Source organism: Dermacentor silvarum, chromosome 7, assembly GCF_013339745.2.
Source record: "Dermacentor silvarum isolate Dsil-2018 chromosome 7, BIME_Dsil_1.4, whole genome shotgun sequence".
Lineage (NCBI taxonomy): Eukaryota > Metazoa > Arthropoda > Arachnida > Ixodida > Ixodidae > Dermacentor > Dermacentor silvarum.
In genome coordinates, this window is record NC_051160.1 from 71078481 (window position 1) to 71102864 (window position 24384).

Sequence of the window (24384 nt, forward strand, 5' to 3'; positions counted from 1 at the left end):
TTCTGTCGCGCGCAAGGCACCGGGGGAGAGGGGTGGGGGGCGTTCTACTCCGTAGGCGGCTGCATATGGCGCGGCCGCCTGGGCGCTATCTTGAAAGCGATCTGCGATCGGAAACAGAGTGCTGATAGCTTCGTGCGAGCTGTGTTCTCGCGGCTTAGCTCCCGTTGAAGCAAGAGCCCGCACGAAGGTCAATTCGCTCGCTGCTGCCGACCGCGCTTTCTCACTCCAGCGTTTTCACAGCGAGTGTGTGCGGCCATCGAGTGAGATGTTTGCTAGTGGCGAGTGACACCACGCTTGTTAATTTAGTTAGTAAGTGAGTGTTTACAAGTTTAAACGCTCGATAAAACTACTATCCTTACTTCGTAGAGCTGTCTATTAATTTCCTATCGCAATCGATGCTTCGCCTTTTGGGCCGAACTTCGACTTCCTTTAGTTTTCTTGCTCTCTGCCTCAAATAATGAGCAGTCAGTTATCAGATAGCTAAACCCAGTTGCAGTATAATCAAAAATTGTACATTCAAGGCGTAGATTGATAATGCATTTATTGCTTCAAGAAAGAAAATGTGTACGCTGCGGCTGCTTGGCTGTCTAGATTTCATTTCTTGCCGTCAATTGCGTGCGCTTAAATGTTCTGAGTGTGATAGCGGACCAATCTGGCCATATTTGACTCATTGAGCAGTAGCGAAGCGGCGTGCTAATTTCACGTTTAATCTATGTTGGTAACTATGTTTTACCTACATGCTGAGTGTGATGCGTGTTATGTGGCGCTAGCTGGCTTTGTTGATAATGGTTAAAGCAAAAAAAAAACAAAGAAAGTAAGATGCGACAGTTTGGTCTGTGATTTCGTAACTAAAAATGCGCACTGCTTTGGTACGTTTTTACAATCGATATACATATCAGCTAAGCGAAAGAAGTAGCCGGCCGCAATCATGGTGTCATCGTCTCCGATGCATGACAATGGAAGGAGGACTTCAAAAAAATATGCAACTGGCTAAATAATGCTCGTCATTCTGCCGTTATGGGCGACGCAATGCAAGTGCTGAAACTTAACGATGGTTTTCGCTCGGCGGCGTATCCATGGCGACGCGTTAGGCCTATACAGCCTGCATCGACAACTATAGGCTTACAAAGTCGGAAATCACTAGCTAAATTTATTAAATACGACGCTTCGCTGCCTGATTTTCGAAGTGGGTCCGCAAGCAGCAGGGAAAGTCACATCCTGTTGCGTCTTTCATTTGCTGTGAGCGTAAGATACAATACGGAAAACAGCGAATTCATTGTCAGGCAAGAAGCTGATACGTGGACAGATGTCGCCATCTTCCCTGATTACACTGAGCAGAGCGTTGGTGAACTACACTCACATTCCGCTAGCACGATTCTTGCATATTCATTTGCGCTTAGCGTCTGACGCGCAGAAGGCCGCTAATCACTGAGTTAAAGTCATCACAAACAGCGTTTCCACTAATTCAAAACTTACACGTACGTGCCTGGTGAAGCAACAGATGGTATATGCAGCGTGCGACACCAGGTGGGAGCTACGAGAGAACGATTATTTTCATGAAGTAAGAATGATGACAACTAGTTTGTCGCAGGATTCTCCACAGACTGGTATTTATTCATGAAGGAAAGACGTCACTATATCTTGCAGAAACTGAACGTCTGTTTAGAACGACCGGATGTCGAGCAAGGTGGTAGGGATTCAAGGTATAAAGAAAAGCAGGCGTGCTAAACACGGATACAAGTATATGCTCTAAACTAAGTCTACACCCTTTCGGGCCGTCTCTTGCCTCCAAAACATAATCGTCTGCCGTCTTACCTGCACGTTTCAATTTTTGAAAACTCCGCGCTCGCTGTACATTCCTGCCAAGAATGCCATGTCACGCTGCTAATGCACACACCATTCGTGGCCTGGAAGAAGCGGGCGTGCAGCGTGAAGGAAATTAAATGCACTAAATATGGATGACGAATATTGTGTGGGGACTAGGTGTGCATCAAAGTGCACAAACTTTTTTCTCTTTCTTTTTCTTTTTTAGAGCGAAGAACGAGAAGGAGAACGGCAGCTTTGTGTCTTCTGTTGTTGTTCTGCTCTGCCTGCCGGTCTCTACGTGGGAGCAGCCCACTTTGTGAGACAATTCACAACTTGCAGGACCCAATAAATGTTTTCCTTCCTTCTGGCTGTACTTCTGTCCATGTTTGCACGCCTGTTTTTCCTTCCTATTCGAGCCTCCAAGTGGCGTCGTGAAACCCTTCAGATTTCTACTGCCGGTATCCAGGCTTACTTCATAATGGCGCTTCTATCAGCAAAGCACACTTCCTACGTGAGCGGCTCGATCTTTCTCCATTTGCCGCGATCGGAGTCACGGAAAATGGATGGCGTTCAGCAACGACACCTCAGAAAGAATTAATGTGCACCTCATAAATGACGATGACATCTGCGATTGCAACAAACAGCAATAGGCTAGAGTAACTCCCAAAAGCTGGCTTAGAGGTTTGAGTAAGAAAGCCCTTGTATAAGAGATGATAACAGAACTATTGAGATAAAAATCAGCGCTGTATGCCCATAGACGCTCTGTAGTCCTTCGTGCGCGTTTGGATCCAGTTTTAATACCCGCTTGCGCACGTTACACCACCGAGTGAGTGAGTTAACGCTGAGTACGCCTACTCGACTGTGAACTTACTTATCGCCTCTCCTTTACCTTTGTGAATTTGTTCGTGCGATTGCAGTTGACACTTTCAAGCCAATAAACTAACAGTAGTTGTTGTTTACCTCCTGTAGTGATTCATGAAGAAAAAGAGAGGGCCAGGAGAGAATGAAAAATTAGCCTCCGGAACAGAACCCCCTGAGATGAACGAAGATGGCAAGTCGGAAACGTGAGTGTTATCATAAGACCCAAAAGAAAGCATTTAACGTGTTGCAATTTCATGAAGCCGGAAGCTTACCAGTTTTTCTTTAATGTTAAAAGCTCCGCCGAAACTGCAGCTTCGTATATTCACCTGAAATATGCAGCTTTTGCTGATACACCGCGCTTTGTAAAATGTCGTTGCCGACTTTTCATCCCGAATGCCACCCTATACATCTTCTTCTCATCTATGTGTAGCACTGGTATATATATATATATATATATATATATATATATATACACGACGTATAGTAAGCTTGCAATTTCACGTTACTTTCAGTCCTCGCATCTCAACCATGACACCGCTGAAACTGCCTGAAAGTAAAACTCCAGTCTGCCACGCTCCCGACGGATTTGCGCTGGCCACGACTGATGGTCTTATGGCACGCTGGAGGTGAAGGACTTGAGCAGCAGGATGAAGCTCTTGGGCGCGTTCTCTTCAGAGTCGAGCGCAGGCAGCTTCTCGAGCGCGGCGCATTCGTCGGAGCCGATTTCGTAGCGGCCGCAGAAGACCTTGACCAGCTGGTGCAGGGTGTGCTCGGCCGTCTCGCGGACGTACTGGATCGCCTTGGGGTCCTTGCAGTTCTCGCTCAGGCTTTTCTGCTTGCAGCTGAACAGCTTGCTGTACTCGCTGAACGAGACAAGTGAAGAAAGAGAAAACAAACAATCAAGAGAGAGGTAAAATTATGGCGCGTCGTACCAGAGCATCCAAGTATGAGCATCCAAGCAAGTATGTCTTATGCGTACGGTACGGTCCATGCATAGAGAGAGAGAGAGAATAAACATATTTATTAAATACGTCGGCTGATGCCTCATTCGCTTGCAAGTTTGAAATACTGCTAAGGAGATAAAAAATACATAAGTTAATAAGTATCACCAGCCACAGGGAAATCTGCTATCAAGTCTTGGCACAGTTCTGGAAAACACCTCACTCTTACGGCCACAAACTATGCAGCAACATTGGGCATCGAGGACTGTTCAGTAATCGGCAATGACCACATTGCTTACCCAAAAACTGCGGTTCAGTGCTAAAAAAATGTGGGCAGCTTGCACTAGTGGTGCAAGGCTGGAGTAAACAGCGGAGCTGGGGATCGACCTAACTTCTTTCAGGTTTTCCTAGGTTTGGCTAAGTTTTGCTGGGAAATGCTAAGTGCTGCTAAGCACTGTATTCCGAATCGGCTCGCCGCCGACGCGCAGATTCTCACTTGGTAGCGCAACGCGCTTCAAGAAGAGTGGCTTTTTCGGGTGTCCGGATTTTCTTTGGTCGGCCCATCTCAAGGCTACATGCACTCGCCAAAGAGTCAACGAGAGTATTGCCGCCGATCGGCGCGAACGCGGGGAAACAGGGAAACGCGGACTGCGTCGGCAGCAGCTCTGCGCGTTGCCTTGTTGGTACTGCTACAATTTCTTTCACTCTGTCTCTATCTCTCTCTCGCTCTCATTTTCTCTTTCTCTCTCCTGAGCGTAGCGCGCGCCGCGCGCATATCCTTCCCTCTCCTTAACCTCCCATGTCAAGGCAGCATGTGCACGGCACGGAGAGGAGGCGAAGCACGCGCCGCTCCGCGAGGTGGTTGCTAGGCAACGCGCGGTGACGTCATCGTCAGGAGCAGTTTTCGTTCGCACTGAACGGCGCAACCAAGAGCTTAAACAGCTCCGCTGTTAATAGGCAACTATAGTAAACCTTTTTTAACTCTGTAATTAGGCAGGCGAGTGCACGAGGCATCTCCGTGCATAATAAATCCTGCGACGAGCACCGCATAAAAAATACTCGTTCAGATAATTTCTCGCATAATTTTGTCCCGCATTGCCAACTTGAGGCTCTTTGACACGATTCCGACTTAACCCTGAAACCTCAAATGGAGAATGTGGAAGGATGTTCCTTTCGACTTCTTCAGCTAGCAACACTTTTCAACCTGCTTAACTAGAACGCCAATAGTTCTGTGGCCTATTTTTGGGACACATATCTTGAAACGTGTAGTATAGTCTCTCCATCTTCACTATAGCCGTCTACTATATTCACCGTTCAGTAGGGACGCTGTCGCTGACTTTAATCCCGGAATAACGGCTTGTTCATTGACGTGACAAGTGAAAGTGTTTTCTTTAATACGATGTCACACGGCACACTTTCGATCGCGATTGAGCCCGATCGGAATACAATTTCTCGATAGCAACTGGCTCACTTGCACAAGCTGCGGAAAGGATCACATTGTGGTCGAGAACTTTCGACCGGGATTCTTCAATTACGATCGAAAGGGCATCGTGTGACACCCGCATATAAAGGTAGAAGTGGCAGAGAACAAGACAACAAATAAAAATAAGACAGGAGGCACCTGTCCTGTCGTCTACTCTAATTTGGTGTCTTGTTTTGCGTTGAGCAAGATGAGCCTGTACCATCTAGGCCAACAGGTCCTGCACTCGTTTAAATTTCAGTCAATGTAATAGATCAAAGTATTCATAAAAGATGTATATAATTACATCGGAATACAAATCGCAAAACCAATTTACCTTTGCAACTGCAGATACACAAGAAACTCAAATTTACAATCGAATTAAAATCTACCCGTTCAGGGGAGTGGGGTAGATCCATAAATGCAGGACAAGAAGACGACGACAAATGACACTGTGGTGGCAACTTATGTTTTGTTTTTGCTATTTCGCTAAGCTTGGTTACACGCTTTAGTAGCCAACAAGTATGATGAACTTCAAATGTTCGTCAAGCAAGTTACCTGTGTATATTTAGATTTCATGTATGTACGTACATTCGTGAGCAATATTGTCACATTGTAGTGACGGTGAAGAATACAGTAGCGACAACTGTGAATCACGTAACTAACTCTACATTAGGCGAAATTGTGGCCAGGAAAACAAGCAACACGCAAAGTTGGCGATGGTAGAAATCTGTTCTGCTGATAAAGTGCATCGGCTTTTATGTATGACTCGTCTATGCTTCCAGCGTAATCGCTGGCGCCCGCGTACCGTCCAAAAATATTACACAATTCGCGTAGCGCATAGAATCAGATTCCACAATGTTCGGTGACAACAGACAGGACAGATAGAATCAATGATAGCCTTCGAGTAAGTTCCAAATCATGCAGGTGCGTCTTGCGCTGAGCGATAACTTTAAGTTCTTAGCGGGTGAAATACAGCCCCGAGAAAAGGATCAGTAAGTATACGTGTGAATATGAGATGGAACACTGAATGTGTTTTTAAGAAGCAATTCCCCGCGATGTGTGGATTCTAAAGTGACATGAACAAAGTAGCTTTCCTGTTTGTCACAAAAGTGTGCTAAATCAAAGCGCGCCCCGCGCATTCAGCCAACCCCACAACGGAGCAATTCAGTCGGCCCTGCGGCAACTTCGACAGAGAGAGAGAGAGCGCGCATACGCCACAGACAGCCGACACCGTTGACAAGAAAGCTTCCACAAGATACGCGAAGGTTGCGGTGTCGAGAGAGAGGAGGGAGGGGGCGCACGCCGGGACACCCTCTCAGACAAACCCCGTGCACGGCGAGCAAAGAGACAGTGAGAGAGAGAGAGAGGAGTAAGACAGCTCGAGCGTGCGCCAATGGATGAGTCACCACCCTCCTGGACGACGCTGTGACAGCCGGGGTCGAAAACGCGAGAAATGTCTAGAAGATTCTCCGGATTTGTTCATGCTACGGGATGACGACTCCCTCGGAAGGTTCTAGAAGCGCCGGCGCAGGCAATAAAAGCGCCGTGCGGGAATCAGAAGGGGGATCAGACCGCGCTGGTGAAGAGAGGAGACGTGAAGACCCAGCGTCTCTGGAAGAAGGGATTCCCCGGCAAGCTAACCGACGAGTTCATCGATCGTCTGCATTTCCGGAAGAAGTTTCTTCGATATTTCCTCGAGCTACGCCGAGATCGTGCGGCTCAAGACCAGCACGGGTGAATACGATTGGACACTTCGTGTTCCTATTCAGCCTGTACTGTACGTGTTGGACTCTTAGTGCATGTCGTTAATTATTTTTCTGTGATTTGTTAACACCCATCTGAATTGTATTGTGATATGTTCCAGCCGATACGTGCACGCGTGTAACTGCTTTGTTTGAAGAATATATTTTGTTGTGTTTTGACAACTCTGGGCCCTCACTCGGTCTTTGGACCACAACCGGCGTCCTCTGGCGCACCAGCGGGCCCTTTATTAATTGTCCTTGCTTTCTTGGGATTATTTTCGGAAGCTGATAAGTCGGCTTTTGAATTTTGGCCCGGCGTTGGCACCTCGTTCACGGGGTGTGTGACACTGTTGTACATTTAATCTCAATGAACACTTTACCGGGGATGGGCAATTTTGCACTACGCCCCCTTGAAAGTAATTTCGGTGTTTCCTTTCATAGTTCTCGCGGCTACGTTATTCTTGATTAATTAACACTAATTAAACCGTGGTGCTTCACATTCCGAAACCACGATCTGATTATGAGGCACGCCGTAGTGTCCCCGGATTTAATTTGGACCACCAGGGGTTTTAAACGTGCGCCTCAATCTAAGTACCCGTACGCCTTTGTTCTTATGATTTTTTTTATTTTTTTTTATTTCATTTTTTTTTTGCCCTCACCGGAGTGCAGCCGCCGCGGCCGGCCTCGAATCCGCGACCTCGAGCTCAGCAGCGCCATGAAAAAGTAACTCAACACACCGCACCGGGTTTAATTCCTGACTGTTTTTTGTTTTTTTCAGAGTTATGTTGGTGCTGAAAACAGAAACATAACTCGGTGTAAATTGATTCAGCTTCGCAAACCGCCCAGACTTCAGGCATCTGCACAACTTTACATGAAGAATTTTTAGGTATTTTTCGTTTTCAGGAGCACTTTACTGTCAATCATGAACTACCAGCTGAAGCTTCCCCGGAGGCCCGTGATCATCAAAGCGCCCTCTTAACTGTTTTTGCATGTTCAGAAAGATTTCTATTGCAAATTATCGTGGCGGAATGTCGCGCAATAGCGGAAGTGCTTTACGCGGAACACGGCCGCAGCTATGGGAACTAGAAGAGCACGAATATGGTTCGTGCGCTTAGATGCGCGTACTAGATCTGTGCGTTAGATGGTGAAGCATAGACGTTCGTACTAAGATTACCAGAAGAAATCATGGTACTGCAGTCGTTCAACTACTACAGGACTTTGTGTAGTACACGGATTTTTCTACCATTTGGTGGGTTTTGATAATAAGCAACATTGTGGCTTCTTTTATTGCTCTTTGTGGTTCAGCTGCATTGCGTGTTATCTGCAAAGCATTACTTCAAAACAGCTGAGTGTTCTATGTTCACACTTAAACCATCGTAGTAAATCATTTACATTGCATATCGAAGTTTTATGCGCGTCGTCATTTCTGCATAATATTTGGACAATGGCACATAGTATGGCTAATAGTTAATGACATCTTAAGCGGTTCTTTTAAATTTGCAGTGCTCTGAAAACAGTAAGGTCATAGAAATTCGGCAGTAGGTGAGGCTAATTAAGTCGATGAAGCTAGCTATGTGGACTTGTTGGTATGGCATCTTCTACATTGTTGCAGCGCCGGTGGAACGACTAATGGCACTTTCTGTGTGGTCATGCCTGTGCTGCTACAAAGTACCAGCTTAACTAAGAAGTCAGGAGGCTGTGGGAAGAAAACGAGCAGATGAGACCAACTCTTCAATTGACACGAAATTCTACCAGCATGGTATCTGGCATCTAACAGTGCAGCCACGATATCGGAGGTTCTCGGCTGAATTTCACAATTTAGGTCTTATACCGCGTATTTCAACAGTGCGCTCAATTAGTACAGTGCGGAAATTTTATGTAGCACCACCATTTCTTGAGTCTATAACGATATCATGGGACACAGCCGGATGAAAGCACAACAGTCCACTGGGGATCCTTGCAAGAGTATGGTTATTATTCGTCCCTGTATTCGCTCGACCATCGTTAATTTTGACACACAGACCACATTTGCGAGTCCCAGAGCCAGAATACTGTCCACAGCTGTGTATGACATACGAGTGTCGTGGAAAAACTGCCAATTGCAACTGTCCAAGTATTTTACATCAAAGCAGCGGTGAAGACAGTGCTCTTTTGTTCAAACAGCTCGCAATCCCAACGGAAAGAAATGTGGAGCTATTTGTCGCACTACCTCAAGTAGATCACCTTTGTCGCCGTCTAAAATGCGGGAACTGCGATTAGAGTTTGAAGCAGTGCCGTATACTCCCTAGCTCTAGATAGCCAAGGCAGTTGGGCATAAACATCTCGAAAGTCCCTTATAGATAAAATAACGTACTAACAAACAAGGCACACATTCATCTGCTGAGTTTGTGTGGTTTTCATCTAACCCCTCTATTTTTATCCCTGTGCATTACTCCATTCCATGGACACAGCGGTTGAGGTGCCCACCATCGAGTGAGACCGTCGGTGGTGTTAAAGATGATGACAAGCCTCAAACATGGCACGTACTAATGAGATGCCGGTCAGGAATCCGGCAGTTCTAATAAAAGCAATAAAAATAAGCGCTGCATAGAAACACAAAATAAGAAAATGAAAAATAAACAAATGAAGAAGAAAGAACAGTGGGTATTTAACAAAAGCCTGCTTAACAAAAATCTGCTCATATTCGTGTTTTAACGGCCGAAAGTAACCTAGAGGCTATGAAAGGCTGTGTAATGGATGGCTGCGAATTAACTTTGACCACCTGGCGTTCTTCAATCAAGACGTATTGTTTGGTATACGAGCGTTCTCGCCTTTAATGAGAATACTTTGATTAGCATACTAACTGTTGGACATTATAACGTTCACCTTATATCGTAACAGTGGCTCTCTTGCTTCGCACTTCCAATATACTTTCAATTTCTGGGTCGCTGAAGTGTCACCTTGCATCTGTCCTGTTCACGTCAATCAATTGCCTTACACCAACACGTCAATTTTGCAGTGTTGTTCTCATTTACACTAATCCTTCTAGATTTTGTCAGAACGAGGTATTTATGTAATAGGGAATAATTGTGGATGTCATACCGCATGTGTTCCCACTTTATCCATGTGGAATGTTCTACCCCATTATATTAAACATTCTTGAACACTTGCTACAATAAAAAAAATTCTTTTCGGATTATTAGGTCCTTCATTTGGACACGGTTAGATGTTTAGGGGCTCTGTAGTTCACCAATTCATCCACTAATTTTGTTGCTATAACATATCCTACCACTTTAAAGCTTTTTTTAGCAATTCCTTTGTTTGTAACATTTCACAGGAGCTCTCTTGCACTCTTGTGGCCTTGAATCACCCTCTGCATACCCGTCTGCGTATGGTTCTTTTTTTTATGAACATAGACCTAGAACGTCCCCTCCACAGGAATGCTGCCACCGTGGACTGGAATCAAATCTGCGACCTCGTACTAAGCAGCAGAGCGCCATTGAAACGAGTTGCAAGGCTTACTCATTACAGAGCTGCAGAGAGCACTAGCGCGGCACCGTTCTCCGTCGTAGAAGAGCGATTCGCGGTCTCCTCGAGCTTAACGTACCAGCACGCGTAACGTATCTTCTCCTTGGGCGGCGCCTGGAGAGCGATCCGGTACAGGTCCTCCCGGAAGTTCTGCACGCACTTGTAGATCCGGTCACCGGCCTTGTTCAGGCATGGGGCGCTCTTCAGGTAGCCTGCACGCATCGACAGCAATGAGTAAAACAACCCTGTGAGTAAAACAAAACCACGCACGACCGCTGTTGGCCTACTATAGGACACCCGGGCGCGAGAGCATCATGGGTGCTGGGTAATGCATTTCTATACGTTACGCTTGTGGTCCGGGTGAGTAGCGTCGCACTTCCGTTCCGTCTCCTCCTGCAGCGTTATCAACGCCGCTACGGCCGAGCCACGAAAGAAGCCCAGAAGGCAGCGCTCCGAGTACTCGTTGGCGCAGTCGATGCCCTTCAGCTGACGCCTGCGAGGGTTTAGCGACATGTACGTCCCCACCTGCGAAAGTTGTTGTTTCTTCCGGTTTCATTTTCACTAATTTATTATTGCTTTAATTCGCTTGGTCAGTACAAATAATTTTCCTGTTATCCTTGCTGTCCTTGTTTATCGGCTTCTTGATATTATATAGCTCAGCGGGAGTAGATGTCACGCGCTTGTTATTCTAATATCGGTTTATAAGCGCTGATTCATGTTGAGGCTCTATAGAGAGAGAGAGAGAGAGAAATAATTTAATGAAGGCAGGGAGGTTAACCAGAACTGAGCCCGGTTGGCTACCCTACACAGGGGCGAGAGAGATTAAAGGAAGAATAGAAAGCCCGCTGTTGATATCGCCGATGTTGCAACAGATCTCTGTTCTATCACTGTGATCAATCAGTCCGGATCATAGAGGTCATTCAGTCCTGTAGTTTTCAAAAATCGCCAGCATGATATTCGTGGCCATGGTCCCAAGATATTGCTCAAGGTGAACGGTCTTCTATCTAGCCTATTAAAATGCAACACCCAAGCATAAGGGTACAGCATTGTTTCCTCATTTCGAGGAAATCCAGGCAACATTTCCAGCAACGAAATATAAAAATACATTGCGCTTTGCTAACATCACTAATGAGAAGTGCGTAGCACCGAGAGGTGTGTACCTGTGTCTGGTGGTCGGAGGGCAACAGCTCCGAAGCGGTTGATGTCACGTGAGAAGTCTTGTATGTGATCCTCATAGATCGTGATGCATAACCACTGTAGCGCAAACAAGAGTGTGTCGAGAGTGGTGTGTGTCATTCCTGGAACGTGAAGGCGTGTTGCGCACGTGTGTGTGAAGGTGCGTGTGTGCGTTGCAGAATGTGTGTGTGTGTGCGTGTGTGTGTGTGGTGGGGGGGGGGGGTGGGGTTGGATGTGCGTGTGCGCGCGGACACTGCGGCCGCCCTCCTTTTGAAAAAACTGTTCTACTTCCACTCAGATTAACACTATCAATGAGCTGGCTATTAATGCTCACTCACCCCCATTTCTGCAATGAGCGCAGACCCGTAGTCAAGCTTTTGTAGAGGCTCCTTGTTGGCACCGTAATGACCAGTTATGACCGCCCAAAAAAAGGATCACGTACTCGTGACGCCTGCGGCAGAAAGGATGTTCCACATCCGCCGCCAAGGTTTGTTAGTGGTGGCGCTGGTTAACACTCCCGAGCCTGCAAATGTTCTTAAGATACATTTTCGTGTGCATTCTTTGTGCGTGTGTGTGCCTGTGTGCGTATATGTATATGCATGTGTGTATTGGGGACAAGTGGGGTTGCATTCGTGCGAGCGATAGGGTGAGCGTCATTACAGACCTTCAATGCACAATACGTTCCCGCGTATAAAAAATTGGAGGACGCTTAAGCTTCGCCTTTAAGAGTAGAACGCGATAGCGTTATCGGTACCCGTTCGCAACCGACAAGTAGGCTTCATTCACTGCAACACAGAACGTGGGAAAGCCAGCTTACAAAGACCAAGCTTACACCGATCCCCTTAAAGTCGGCTTCACTTTTAAACAGAAATGTATTGCTGGAAATACGTTTTTAATGGGCAACATACGTCCTCTTATATTAAAATGTGAAGGCCCTAGGACCTTTTTTCATTATTTTATTAATTGTTTGCTGTGGCCCCGACGTGCGCCCGTGTCGGAAAAAAGTATTTGGCAGGCAAAGTCCCAATTTGGCCTGCCGAGGATGCCAGCGCCATCTGGATAAGATTTTCGCAAGTAGGCTACCCGAGTGAGCCGGTGTTTTTATGGAAGAAATGCTGGCAAAAGAGGTTTGTGTTTGAGTTTCCTCATAACAGAATTATGTTTTCTCTTACATTGAAATAACAGTCCGACGCCACCATATCTCTAGGTTGTGCTTAAGTTGTACTTTACCATTTTTCTGACGAATTTCACTGTGAGAAATTCAATTTTTGTTCACCAAAGCCCTGCACCACAACGAAGGGCCTGCGCGGTCGGGGTGGTTCGAAATGATTTTCTCCTGCACTAACACCTGCGGATGCGGTGGTTGCGTATTATTTTTTCCGTCATCGACGCCGACGCCGGACTTTCTGCGACACGGGGCCCTTAAGGCTATCGCGTTACAACATATGATGTTCAAATCCAGCACCTGAGTCTAATGACATTTGCTGCTACACTCACTTGCAGCTTTCTGCGAGGTGTGTTTCGTTTTCCGGTAGGCGTGGTCCATGGCAAAAAGCGATGAACTCGGTCCCGCAGGCATTGATGGCTTCATCCCCGCAGTTCGGGTCGTCCCGCACGTACTTGGCTCCTGTCCACAGGCGAAGATCAACAACGCCATCGGTTAGTTCTCAAGTTGTGGAACAGATTTTTAAAAGATCTCCCACTCTTGAGTCACGAGAAATGCAAACAGGAAAAATGAGACGCGAGAACAAGGATATAAAGAAGTTTCGATGATTCGCATCGTATGGGTAATCACGTTTTTTTAACAGGAAATTGTTTTATGCCGGGGTCCACCAAGACTTCACTGACGTATTTCCGTCACGGAAATACGTCATAGAACATAATACAAAGAAAGAAACCAGAAGAGAAAGTTACACAAACATGCAAAATTTGGAAATCGAACCCACGACCGCTCGGTCCACGACGATAGATCGCCGAGCGTTTAACCCATTGCGCCACAAACGCATTTGCAGAGAGCTACACAGACGCGCCTTATATATCTAACACTCCTCCGTGTACCGGCGCTCTTGCTCGGGGCGGTGCCGCCGCCTACGAGCAGAAAAGAGAAGTACTGCATTATGACACTAACGCGCACCGACAGTGAACGCTTCGGTGGTCTCAGCACTACGACGCCTCGATGCCAGCATTCGAAGGGACGCTGGCATCAAGAAGCACTACCAACGCCACCTAGGTGGCGTTCACCGTACTCAGCACAGCGGAGCGTGGCCTCCGCAATTAGCTCTGAAAATGTTTCTGAAGTTGATCGCGGAGGCTGCAATTACGACGCGCTGTACGCGCTGATTTGACTCGGTGACGATTCAGTTACGTGCTTTGTCTTGCGCGTTGTATTAGTGTGTCAGTTACGTGCTTCGTCTTCCGCGTTGTGCTAGCGTGTGCAGCGTAGTGCAGCTTCCATATGCACGACGGTTGCTCATGGTCATCGACGTTGGTAGTCGTGATGGAGGAGACGTGCCACCAGGCGTCAGCGTGGGTGCATCAACGCCTAAGGGTGCTTTAGCCACAAAACACCAATAGAAATTATATATCAATGTGCAATAAACATTACACTACTTCTGTGAAGACACGTTTCACTTTCGTGTTCTATACCGATTCCTATATAAGAGGGATAAACCACATGTTTTTTTTTTGTTCTTTTTTTAGCCATCCTTAGACTGTTCTGCGTAATACATTAGTGTTCCATTTAACAGCTTCCCTAAATAAAGCGTCTTTCCAGCAGTTCGGAACTATTTCAAGTAGAAAGCGATTGAATTTTCTAACATATTTTCGTAGAGTATATCTCAAATGTGGTGTTAGTCATCGGATTCCTGCTGTACAGGCATTACTTCACCACTACTTGGCTCCAATTTCGCAATTGAAACATGCCCCCTGAAATGAATACATAAAACAGGTAATGAGTCCTTTTAATTCGCTACCTGGGCGTTACGATTCACCGTGAAAGTTATGTGCACCTCTTCAGGTAATCCACTTTAACAGGTTGAATAGCGCTAGATGTTTGAAACAATTTCTTGATGCGTTAAAAGAAAGAAAAAAGGAAACAATCGGTATACACAAACTCAAAGGGCGTTCAACTTGTCAGCGCGGCAGCATCATTTTCAGGGTCGTTGCAACGGAAAGGAAGTTTAATTTGCGTTTCAATTTAACAGGCATTTTTTCATTGCGATAGCTACAGCTGCACTAACTTTAAAGGGGCTGACAGCGGATTTTTATGGTGCCGATTTCAGTTATTGCAAGAATGGCGTAACGTGCGCGGTGTCAAGTTTTGCAGCGGTAACGCAAAAAACGTAGCAGAACAGTTTTTATGGGAATTTGCCATCTGTTGTCCCGATCGTGTTTATGCAACGCTAGGCTGGAAACAGTGATAAGTGAGCGCGATAATGATTGCACGACGGCATGTGAGATAAGCCGACGACAAGTACGGCTCCAGCCGTAACGAATTGCTGTTTTCAACAGCAATTATATGGACGCTCCAAGCGCATTTCTGTCATCGCCGTCGCCGTGAGGTTCCGTATAAAGTCCAAGAACAATAAAATTGCCGCCTCGTGCCGTATCTTGCATGTGCGAGTGAAAGAGTGCGAGGGTGAGCCGGTGATTTCGGTTCAATCTCGCGCACGCAAGGGAGGAAAGCGGGAGGGAAGTGCGCTGTTTTCCTTCGCGCGCAAGGCTCCGTCGAGAGGGTAGGGAGGTGGAGGGGCGGAGGCCATATTCGTTGGAGACACAGTCAGCCGTGCGCTGGGTTTTCGCGGCTTAGTTCGCGTTGATGCGAGACGTAGCACGAAGGTCAATTCGCTCGCTGCTGCCGCCGCGCTTCCTCACTCCAGCATTTTGACAGCGAGTGTCCGCGGTCATTGAGTGAGATGTGTTCATGTTTGCTTGTGGGCGCGTGACACCATGTTTGTTCATTTAGTTAGTAAGCCTATGTTTACAAGTTTGTACAGCCGATAAAATCACTATCCTTACTTCGTACAGGTGTCCACTAATTTGCTATCGCAATCGATGATCCGCCTTTCGGGCGACACTGCAATTTTTATATCAAGGCGATCTTCATGCGGTTTATGCCTTTTGAATTGTTGGAATGTTTGTGCAATATTATATCTGCGTGTATTTGTCATTTTCTGTCAGACTGCACTGGTCTTTTACAAGTCAAGCCTTGAGCCTTGCCATGTCAAGGTTTTCTAACACCGAAAAATATCCGTCCTCAGTAACCCCTGAAGAAGCAACCGAGATGGTTCTGAAACATCGGGAAATTAAACTTCTTTTTTGGTTGGAGCCACTTGAAAGTCATAAATAAGTAACCCAACCTGACTGGCAATTCTGTCAGTGTGTTCGCCTTCTGATCCCAAGTTTTGGAACGTAAAACCCAAGAATTTATTTAAGCGACCACCACCCGAGGTCACTTAAAGGAACCCTAACAGGAAATATTGATTAGCTGCATTACCAAAACCTTCTACATTACCCCTACCCACCCCTCACCAAAAAAAGACAGAAAAGCCACTCCTACCGTGAGAGCTGCTTTGATGAGCCATCAGATAAAAAAATTTGAAACTGGTGGCGACACTGCTTTAAATTTAGCACACCAGTTCACCGTGACGTCATGGATTTTGACATCATCAACATCATCGACAAGCATCGCGAACCTTTTATCGGTAAAGATGAACTAATTTGGATGGACTAAATTGCATACGGACTAAATCTTATTGAGCTTCAATAACTTTTACTGAGCCACCAAGTACCCATATGAGAAAATATGCTTTGAAATCCGTGGGGTCACCCTCAACGGACGGACACTGTGGTCACAGCGCGAAAGTCACAAAACGGTACTTCGACCTTCACTTTCGTTTTTACTAGTCAACCTATTATACTAAAGTTAATTATGGTGATGATGATAAAATGTATTTATTGTAGGATGGCTCTAAGTTCCATTAAAATTATAATTATAATATTGACGCGTGTGCTCCAGGCAGACGACAACGACGATGTGGGTGGGCATTAACGGACTCCGTCTAGTGGGTGAGTGGGATTTTGCTGACGACCAAGAAAACGTGTCTCTATTCTGTTTTTGAGGCAACAACAACAAAAACTTGAAGAGGTTGGCCTGCTGTTCTTGAAGAACGTCTCCCTTTTTTCTCTCGGCGTTGTACCGCGACAATATAATTAATAATGACACTGATGTGATTAAAGCTCTCGTTAAAGCTTTCGGCCTCCGAAAAGTGAGATAAGATCTTTCAGTACTGGTCTTTGTCGAAGCACCGTGAGCTTGCGTGACAAGCTGAGTTTGGAGTGTGGTTTGTGAGCTTTAAAGCTGTGTTTTGGGATCTGTGAAGGTGAGTGTTAGCCAGCAACGTGTAACCACGGTGCGGGCTTTCGTCGTCTTCTTCAACGTGCCACGGAAAAACACAGGAGCTCATCTGCTTCACTAAAACTGTTCCAGAAGTGTTGTAGGTTCTGTTCTGACGCGCGTCAGCAGCGCACACTTGCGGTGGCTCGTCGCAAGTAAAGTTCGAAGCTCGCACCCATTTGCTCCGGCGAACTAACTGGGGACGCAACACAGGATGGCACACCAAGATGGCTGCACTTCCGGCTCTAAAAACTCGACGTCAGGGCCTCTCGTATTTTGTTTCTTTCCTCCGTGACTTAGCGAAGACTTCATCATTATAAACAAATGCGGTGTATCTCTTTACACTGTAAAAAAAATACTACAGTAAACGACGGGAATTATCTTCGCCGCTCCATTTTCAAGCATTTGACCGTAAAAATGACTGCAGGCCATGATTTCGTGAGGTGTACGACACGACGTACTGCCCACGGCAGCCAATCGAAGTACGTTAGTATTACCAGCAATAGCTTTCTTTTTTTTCTTTTTTCATGTGGTATAATCGTGCGTCTCTCCTTCCCTCTTTGTTCACGGCGATAGAAACATCGTGTCCGAATGACGCTGGTTGCTTGTAAGAAGCGATAAAAATATGACCGTTCAAGTGACGGCTGTTCTTACAGTGTACGGTACCTTTAATTTCAGGTTACGGTGCAAAGCAAGAGAAGGGAATTATGTACTTATGCCTAAATATATGCGGAACCCCGCGGCAACGACCACGAAACTTCGCCTGGAGTGTCCATATACTTGCTATCGCAATAAAAATTTCTTCTTTTGCACTATCGTGCTCCGTAAACTTTCGCGGTCGGGTTAGCAGCGGTGAGCATGCGCGCTCACGCGTACACAGCAAAAGCACGTGCAAACGCACTCAACCAAACTCAGTAACGAAACAGAACCGCACGCCTGTCGGTCTCGGAAACGAACGGACGTCTCGCTCAGTTAAGCGCACTAACTGGCTCAACCCTTTCACTTCGAGGGCGCGACCCCCATTTCTTTCCTTTCACCGTCTTCGTCGCTTGAAGAACAGTCCGGGAGGAAGAAATTGATCTTTGTTTATTGTGCCTCGTTTCTAGAGCGTGACGCGTGTCGTTGTTGCGTTATTTGTTTCGGCTCGTTTCACCCTGCGACATAAGTTACGTGGCAGATGACAACACCACGTGTCCGGCCCTCTGCGCAAGCGGCGATCCGCCACAGATGCCGGGGGGCCGCCGTTGACGGTGAGCACGTGACACAGATTGACTGTGTTGCAGTGGGGCCACTGCGGAGTTCTTTTCTGACGTGAATGTCCAATATGTGATAACCCGCGTTTTTGTTGAGGTATAGCAATTGTAGAGACACTCGGGCGCGTTCGTGCCTTCGTGCTGCGAAGGTACCGTCGCGCGTGCATGGCTCACCTGTGGAGGGTTACAATGTCTTCACAGACGCGCAGTGCATTTGACTGCAAAAGCGTTGAATCCAAGCGGAGGCACCTCAATCGGCTCTGCCGGAGCCAGGGCAGCGTTCTGCGGCCTCGCCTCTTGTTTAAACAATAAAAATTTAATTATGTGTTTGTACGTGCCAACACCACGATATGACTATGAGGCGCGTCTTTAGCGGGGAACTCCGGATTAATTTTGACCACCTGGGGTTCTCTTTAACGTGCACCCAATGCATGGTACAAGGACGTTTCAAGGCAAAAGCCTTATGTGCCCCAAGAAGCGGGAAATCCGGCAAGCGTCCGCCGTTAACATCCGATGGCAAGAAAACCCACGTGAGCAAGTTATGACGTCACGTTCCCGGCGCTGTACGTGCTGCGGCTCGCACTGCAAAATTTAACAGTCAATAGCCACGGCGTACGCCATGGCAATTCCTACGTGGCTTATAACGTATAGTTTAGGGAAATCTATGTACTACCCATCAGTCCAATGATGGCTGAATGCTTGCAGCTCCTGTGGACAATAGCGCCTCAGTTCCCTGTAGTAATGGTATAAAACCATTACTGGTGCCATGCCTGGTTTCTGCCTGGAGGTTCTTCCTGCAGCGCATCAGCAGTTCAAGAGTCCCAGGTGGTCTCGCGAGCTGCGTCACGCCATGTCGACTCCGCGTACCATTAGAACACCGTGCGAGGAGTTCGAGCGTAATCCTAAACCTTGCTACCACTCTCAACGCTTCGCCAACCGGTTGGCGAACCGCTGCATTCGCCGCAGTGTGGCTCAGTTGTTGTGGCGTTGCGCTGCTGAGCACGTAGGTCGCTGGTTCGACTCCCAGCCGCAGCGGCCGCATATCGATGGAGCGAAATACAATAGCGCTCGTGTATATATATATACATTTGTGCACACGTTAAAGAGCCCTATAGGTGGTCGAATTTAATCCAAAGCCCACCAGTGCGGCGTGTGTCATAACCAAGGCATTGCTTAAGGACACTAAATCGCACGAGTAATTATCGCTGCTTCGAGTTTCTTCGAATTTCGTTTAAAAAAATAATCTTATGGTCCATTTTCTTATATAACACCTGGTACAAACAGTTGCCTGCAGTGCAAAAATAAAGCGCGGCGTTACCTCGAAATTTACCATTAACAAAGAATATTGACTCGATTTCAGTCTGACAGTGTATTTTCCAAAATCAACGATCATACCAAAATTCTCCCTAACTACCACATTCTTTGTAACTATGAACTCTGTAGTTAAGGCGCAACCGCATGCACGCGATTTTCGAGCGACAGCGACAAGCGACGGCGACGAGCGACAGGTTTTGCCGTCGCGGAGGGCTATCCGTCGCTGTCGCTGGTCGTGTCGCCGGTTTCTGGCCAGCCAGAAAATATCGCTTGTCGCCCGGAAGTCAGCGCGACGACATCCGCTGGGGACAGCGATTGCACAGCAACATGGCAGCAATCAGTCTGCCCGCTTCGATCTGAATTCGCTCTTGCAACTTGCTCTCTGCTGTGACAGCAAAAAATAAATAGTACAATCAGTCATCGCTTCACTTCATCGCTAGGTGAAGACTGAGTACCGGCGCTCTCTTGTCGTTATTGTTGAGATCGGTTGTTTTGTTTTGACGCTGTTAGGCCTGAGACGCCACCGAGAGCCGAGAAAGTGCTTTAAGTTTTACTCAACAGATGGCGCCCGGCACCTTACGCTGGCGGCATGGGACGGAGTTCCACTGGGGATGCATGGGACGGATTTTCACTGGGGATGATAGCATATTGTAGCTAGGTCTAGATAAAACGTTGACCTTTTGATAAAATTGAGATTTCTTTACGCGCGCAAGATAACATTTATTTGCACAACAATGTAAATCCGTCGCTACTCTTTTTCGCGATGTCGCGTTCATGTGGTTGCTCCACGCCGCGACACGACAGCGCGACAGGGTGTGCCTGTCGCGTCGCTTGTCGCTGTCGCTTGAATATCGCGTGCATTCGGTTGGGCCTTTATTTGCAATGCTTCCTTTGCGGGCCGTTACCGAGATTGAGCAGATGCGTCCGGACATATTTCGTATATTTGGGAATGAAAGTATACATGCAAGCGTAGAGGCCCGTTAAAGGCAGGTACTAGCGACATGTATTGTCCATGAGCCATTGCCCATAGTTGGCAGTCTAGTCAGTCCTTTTGTTATGCATAAGTGGCTATGCTGTTGGGCTGCTACGCACGAAGTCTCGGGATTGAATCCCGGCCACGGCGGCCGTATTTCGATGGGGGCGAAATGCGAAAACACCCGTGTACTTAGGTTTAGATGCATGTCAAAGAGCCCCAGATGATCCGAATTAATCCGGAGTCCCCCGCTACGGCATGCGTCATAATCAGATAGCGATTTTGGCACGTAAAACCCCATAATTTCTTGTTTGGTATCCGTAGTGTATCCGTCTTTTACAGCGAAACTGTATATGGCTAGGCGAAACGAAAAACCGTTCGTCCTATGTTTCGCTAAACGTCTCCATTGGCAGCGCCGTCAGTTACGTTGTTCTCTACGTCACACCCAAGCGCGCGCTCCATTGGCAGTGTCGTTATAGTGACGCCGTTAGCGAACGCGTTGCCGCCATTGCCACGTTGACGCTGCTCTGCCCGCAACGCCGCTTCCTCGGCTCGCCGTTGTCGCATGCGTTCGATATCTCGAGTTAGCTCGGCGTCGTGATTAGCAGCACCCGACCGCCATTGGCGCTTGCGTTCTACTGTAAACACAAACATGTAACCAATAATTGAGAAACGCTTCAATACAGCGTCGGGATTGCTAAACACCGGGGCCGCACGTTTCAGCTTCGCTGGTTAACCATCTATACGGAGTGCTTGGGCGGTGTTTTTCTTTTAACTATGCGCCCGTGTAAATGTATAGACATGTGAACTCGCGGCAAATGTGTCCACCTAATTTCCTTACTCAGGGTTCCTTCTGGCCAAGCTGCGCTCTTGCTCGTTTTGCTGCGTCGGCTCTTTACAGGTTCTACAGCAGCCACAAAGTATCGGGCACTGAGACGATTCTTCAGCGGTTAGCGCCGCCGAGAAGTGAAAGTAATGAACAGGGCCAATCCCCTATACGACGTCGCTTGAAGCGCTTGAAAGCCTCCTTTTCTTCGCATTTACATCCTCAGGAAAAGTCATGAACTCGGATGTATTTAATAATGCACTGGCTACTATCAATGACGCGCTTAGCTTTGAGTGGATTTCACTGTGGGGATTCTACTGCCCTCACGTTATTGCCATCGCTGTGGCCCAGAGGCTATGGCGCGTGGACCCCGTGCGCTCAGCAGCGCCAGACCACAAGCCTAGGGAGCGGAGGAAACTTACCTCGTTGAAGGCGCTACGTTTTCGTAGCGCCCTCTAACCCTTGCCCACCTCGGGGCAAACGTTGCTATGTTCGGAGAAGGTAGTACAACCGCATGTTATACGCATGACTATTGTACTTAGTGGCGAAGACGCACGAATGTGTTTTAACGCTGCCATGGATGGGGCAAGGCTTCGCTTAACGAGTTCGAGCAAGCTACGAAACAGGCGTAGTAACGATACGAACTGACTGCATTCAACACATTCGAAGAAGAAAAAAAAACGAGAAGCTACGCCAGAACTGAGCACGGCTAGCTTTCCAAGTATGCGACGATATTACGCATTAGATAATGTGATGATTTTAACGTCTCGACAGGCTGTGCGCGCGTTCGTCACGGGCGACTTCGCACACTCTTATCACAGGGACGTTTGTATACATCCTCGAGTCTTCGTTTGTAAACACACCTCGAGTCTTCTGTTAGATACGTCCCGAGTTAGTGAAGTCCGCCAATAATGCTATAAAGAAATGCATGACCGACGATGTAATCAATTCTCGGTCTCTGACCATTATGTCACGATGGCGCGAAGTGCTTCTCTCTTGCAAAAGTAGCTCTTTCAACGGTCTGGCGCCTGCATCACGAGCCACTTTCTCGCAGTATTGCCTCGTGAGAACTAGCGATCTGAGACGCCGTGTTTGACTGCGCTGCCTTCGGGATCGGCCCACGTTTTTTGGTCAGAACAACCTGGCGCTTCCAAAGAGGGTCGCCTGTAATGCTATCGCATTAAAATAAATGTCCCCGCATGTCAACGTCACTCACCGGCGCTCAAGAGCGGGCCCAGAGCCACGCAGCCGAGAAGGGTTAGCAGGTATCGCATCTCGGTCGTCGTCGCAGGCTACCTTTTCCGGAACCACGGAGAAATCCTTGGCGTGCACTTGCCGCACGTGTTGTGCCCACCGTGAAAACAACGACGCACAACCAGCTTTAGCCAAGGCGGCACACACGTCACCCCGTCGACGTCGTCGTGGTTGGGCGCTTTTTCAACGGCGAGCCATGCCGGCGATAGTTTCCTTGATTGGAGGGAGCGTTACCTTGACTCCGTTACGGCGCAACGCCGCGCGAAGCAGTCGAGACGAAACGGCGGCGGTAGCTCCTCGAGCCGCCGGGCCCTTTCTTGTCTCACGATCTCTCTCTTGCCGACGACACGGCAAGGACGGGACCTACATGGCTCCGCTCGACGTTTTATCTCCGTTTGTGCCGGTATTCGAGCGACGGAATAGCATACGCCTGAAGTTAGGACTGCCTTTCAAAAAAATATATCTATGGCAATTGTCCTTTCCGTAGAAAACGATAGCCTGTCGCTGCTTCTCCCTATAGTTGGTGGTAGCGGTAGTCTTGGGTTGGCGGAAATGTGTCAGTACTAGTAACAGTCCCCACATTAACCAGAGGAAACAGCAGCAGGATTGTTTTTCTTTTTTGTTGTTGTTATCGTCGTCATCGTTGTTGTTGTTATTGTTGTTGTTGTTGTTCAACAGCAGTAGCAGCTGCATTGTAGCTGTAGTAGTTGGTTGTTGTAAGGTTGTGATTATAGCAAAAGCATAGTAACGGTGATAGTAGTGGTGGTGGTAGTATGCAGAGCTAGCAGCAGTAGTGTTGTCATATCAACAGCCGACGCAGCAGCAGCCGTGCAACAGTAAGTAGAAGTAGTAGTTGTTGTAGTAGCAGCAGCAGCAGAAGCTGATGGTAGTTGAAGCAGTAGCGCTGTCATCGCAGTGGTAGTAGCAGTCGTATCAGCTACAGCAGTAGAAGTATAAGCAGTAGTAGCAGTAACAGCAGCAGTAGTAGTAGAAGTAGTAGTAGTAGTAGTAGTAGTAGTAGTAGTAGTAGTAGTAGTAGTAGTAGTAGCAGAAGTCGAAGTAGTAGTAGTGGTGGTAGTGGTGGTGGTGGTGGTGGTAGCAGCAGCAGCAGCACTAATTGCCTTGGCACTAGCAGTCGTATTAGCCGCAGCAACAGCGGAAGTATTACAGCAGCAAGTAGTAGTAAACAGTAGTAGTAGTACTAGTGGTAGTAGTAGTAGTAGTGATGGAGGTAGTAGTAGTAGCAGCAGCAGCAGTAGTAGTAGCAGTAATAGTAGTAGTAGTAGTAGTAGTAGTAGTAGTAGTAGTAGTAGAAGTCGAAGTAGTAGTAGTAGTAGTGGTAGTGGTGGTGGTGGTGGTGGTGGTAGCAGCAGCAGCAGCACTAATTGCCTTGGCACTAGCAGTCGTATTAGCCGCAGCAACAGCAGAAGCATTACAGCAGCAAGTAGTAGTAAACAGTAGTAGTTGTACTAGTGGTAGTAGTAGTAGTGGTGATGGAGGTAGTAGTAGCAACAGCAGCAGCAGTAGTAGCAGTAATAGTAGAAGTAGTAGTAGTGGTAGTAGTAGTAGTAGTAGTAGCAACAGCAGCAGTAGAAGAAGTAGCCGCAGTAGTAGCGGCAGTATAGCAACACCAACCGCTGCGACAGGAGGTGCCGAAGCTGTCGTGACAATTAATACTTTGCGATTACCTCGGGTTATGTGATGTAGACAAAAACAGTTGCGTCGCATGCGTGACCCGCAACCGTCTTAACATAATCGAGGACACCTTGACCGCATCGCAGCAGCTAGGAACTCATTAGGCGAGGAGTGCAAAGAAAGGAGGACGTCCTTCATCACGTAACTAGGTGTAAGCGATTAAAGTCAAGGCGAGACGA

General features: G+C 47.4%; 1 protein-coding gene across 1 annotated transcript; it reads right to left on the reverse strand.

The window, feature by feature from the left end:
- Window positions 1–526: 526 nt before the first annotated feature.
- LOC119458193 (uncharacterized) lies at window positions 527–22860 on the reverse strand. The gene is made up of 5 exons (XM_037720018.2): window positions 22473–22860; window positions 12993–13122; window positions 10667–10812; window positions 10399–10531; window positions 527–3530 (listed from the first exon to the last, which is right to left on the reverse strand). Exons 1-5 carry the CDS (start codon window positions 22528–22530, stop codon window positions 3278–3280), a joined length of 720 nt encoding a protein of 239 aa, XP_037575946.1. The 5' UTR covers window positions 22531–22860; the 3' UTR covers window positions 527–3277.
- Between the last annotated feature and the right edge of the window lie 1524 nt (window positions 22861–24384).

What these genes read in the sequence shown, in the direction of transcription:
- LOC119458193 (XM_037720018.2), bottom strand. Translation starts at nt 22,530, where the DNA reads ATGCGATACCTGCTAACCCTTCTCGGCTGCGTGGCTCTGGGCCCGCTC. An exon ending in CACCTCGCAGAAAGCTGCAA is followed by an intron (nt 10,813 to 12,992) that starts GTGAGTGTAGCA and finishes AAACCCTCGCAG; the next exon opens with GCGTCAGCTGAAGGGCATCG. An exon ending in AAGATACGTTACGCGTGCTG is followed by an intron (nt 3,531 to 10,398) that starts GTACGTTAAGCT and finishes TGTCTCGTTCAG; the next exon opens with CGAGTACAGCAAGCTGTTCA.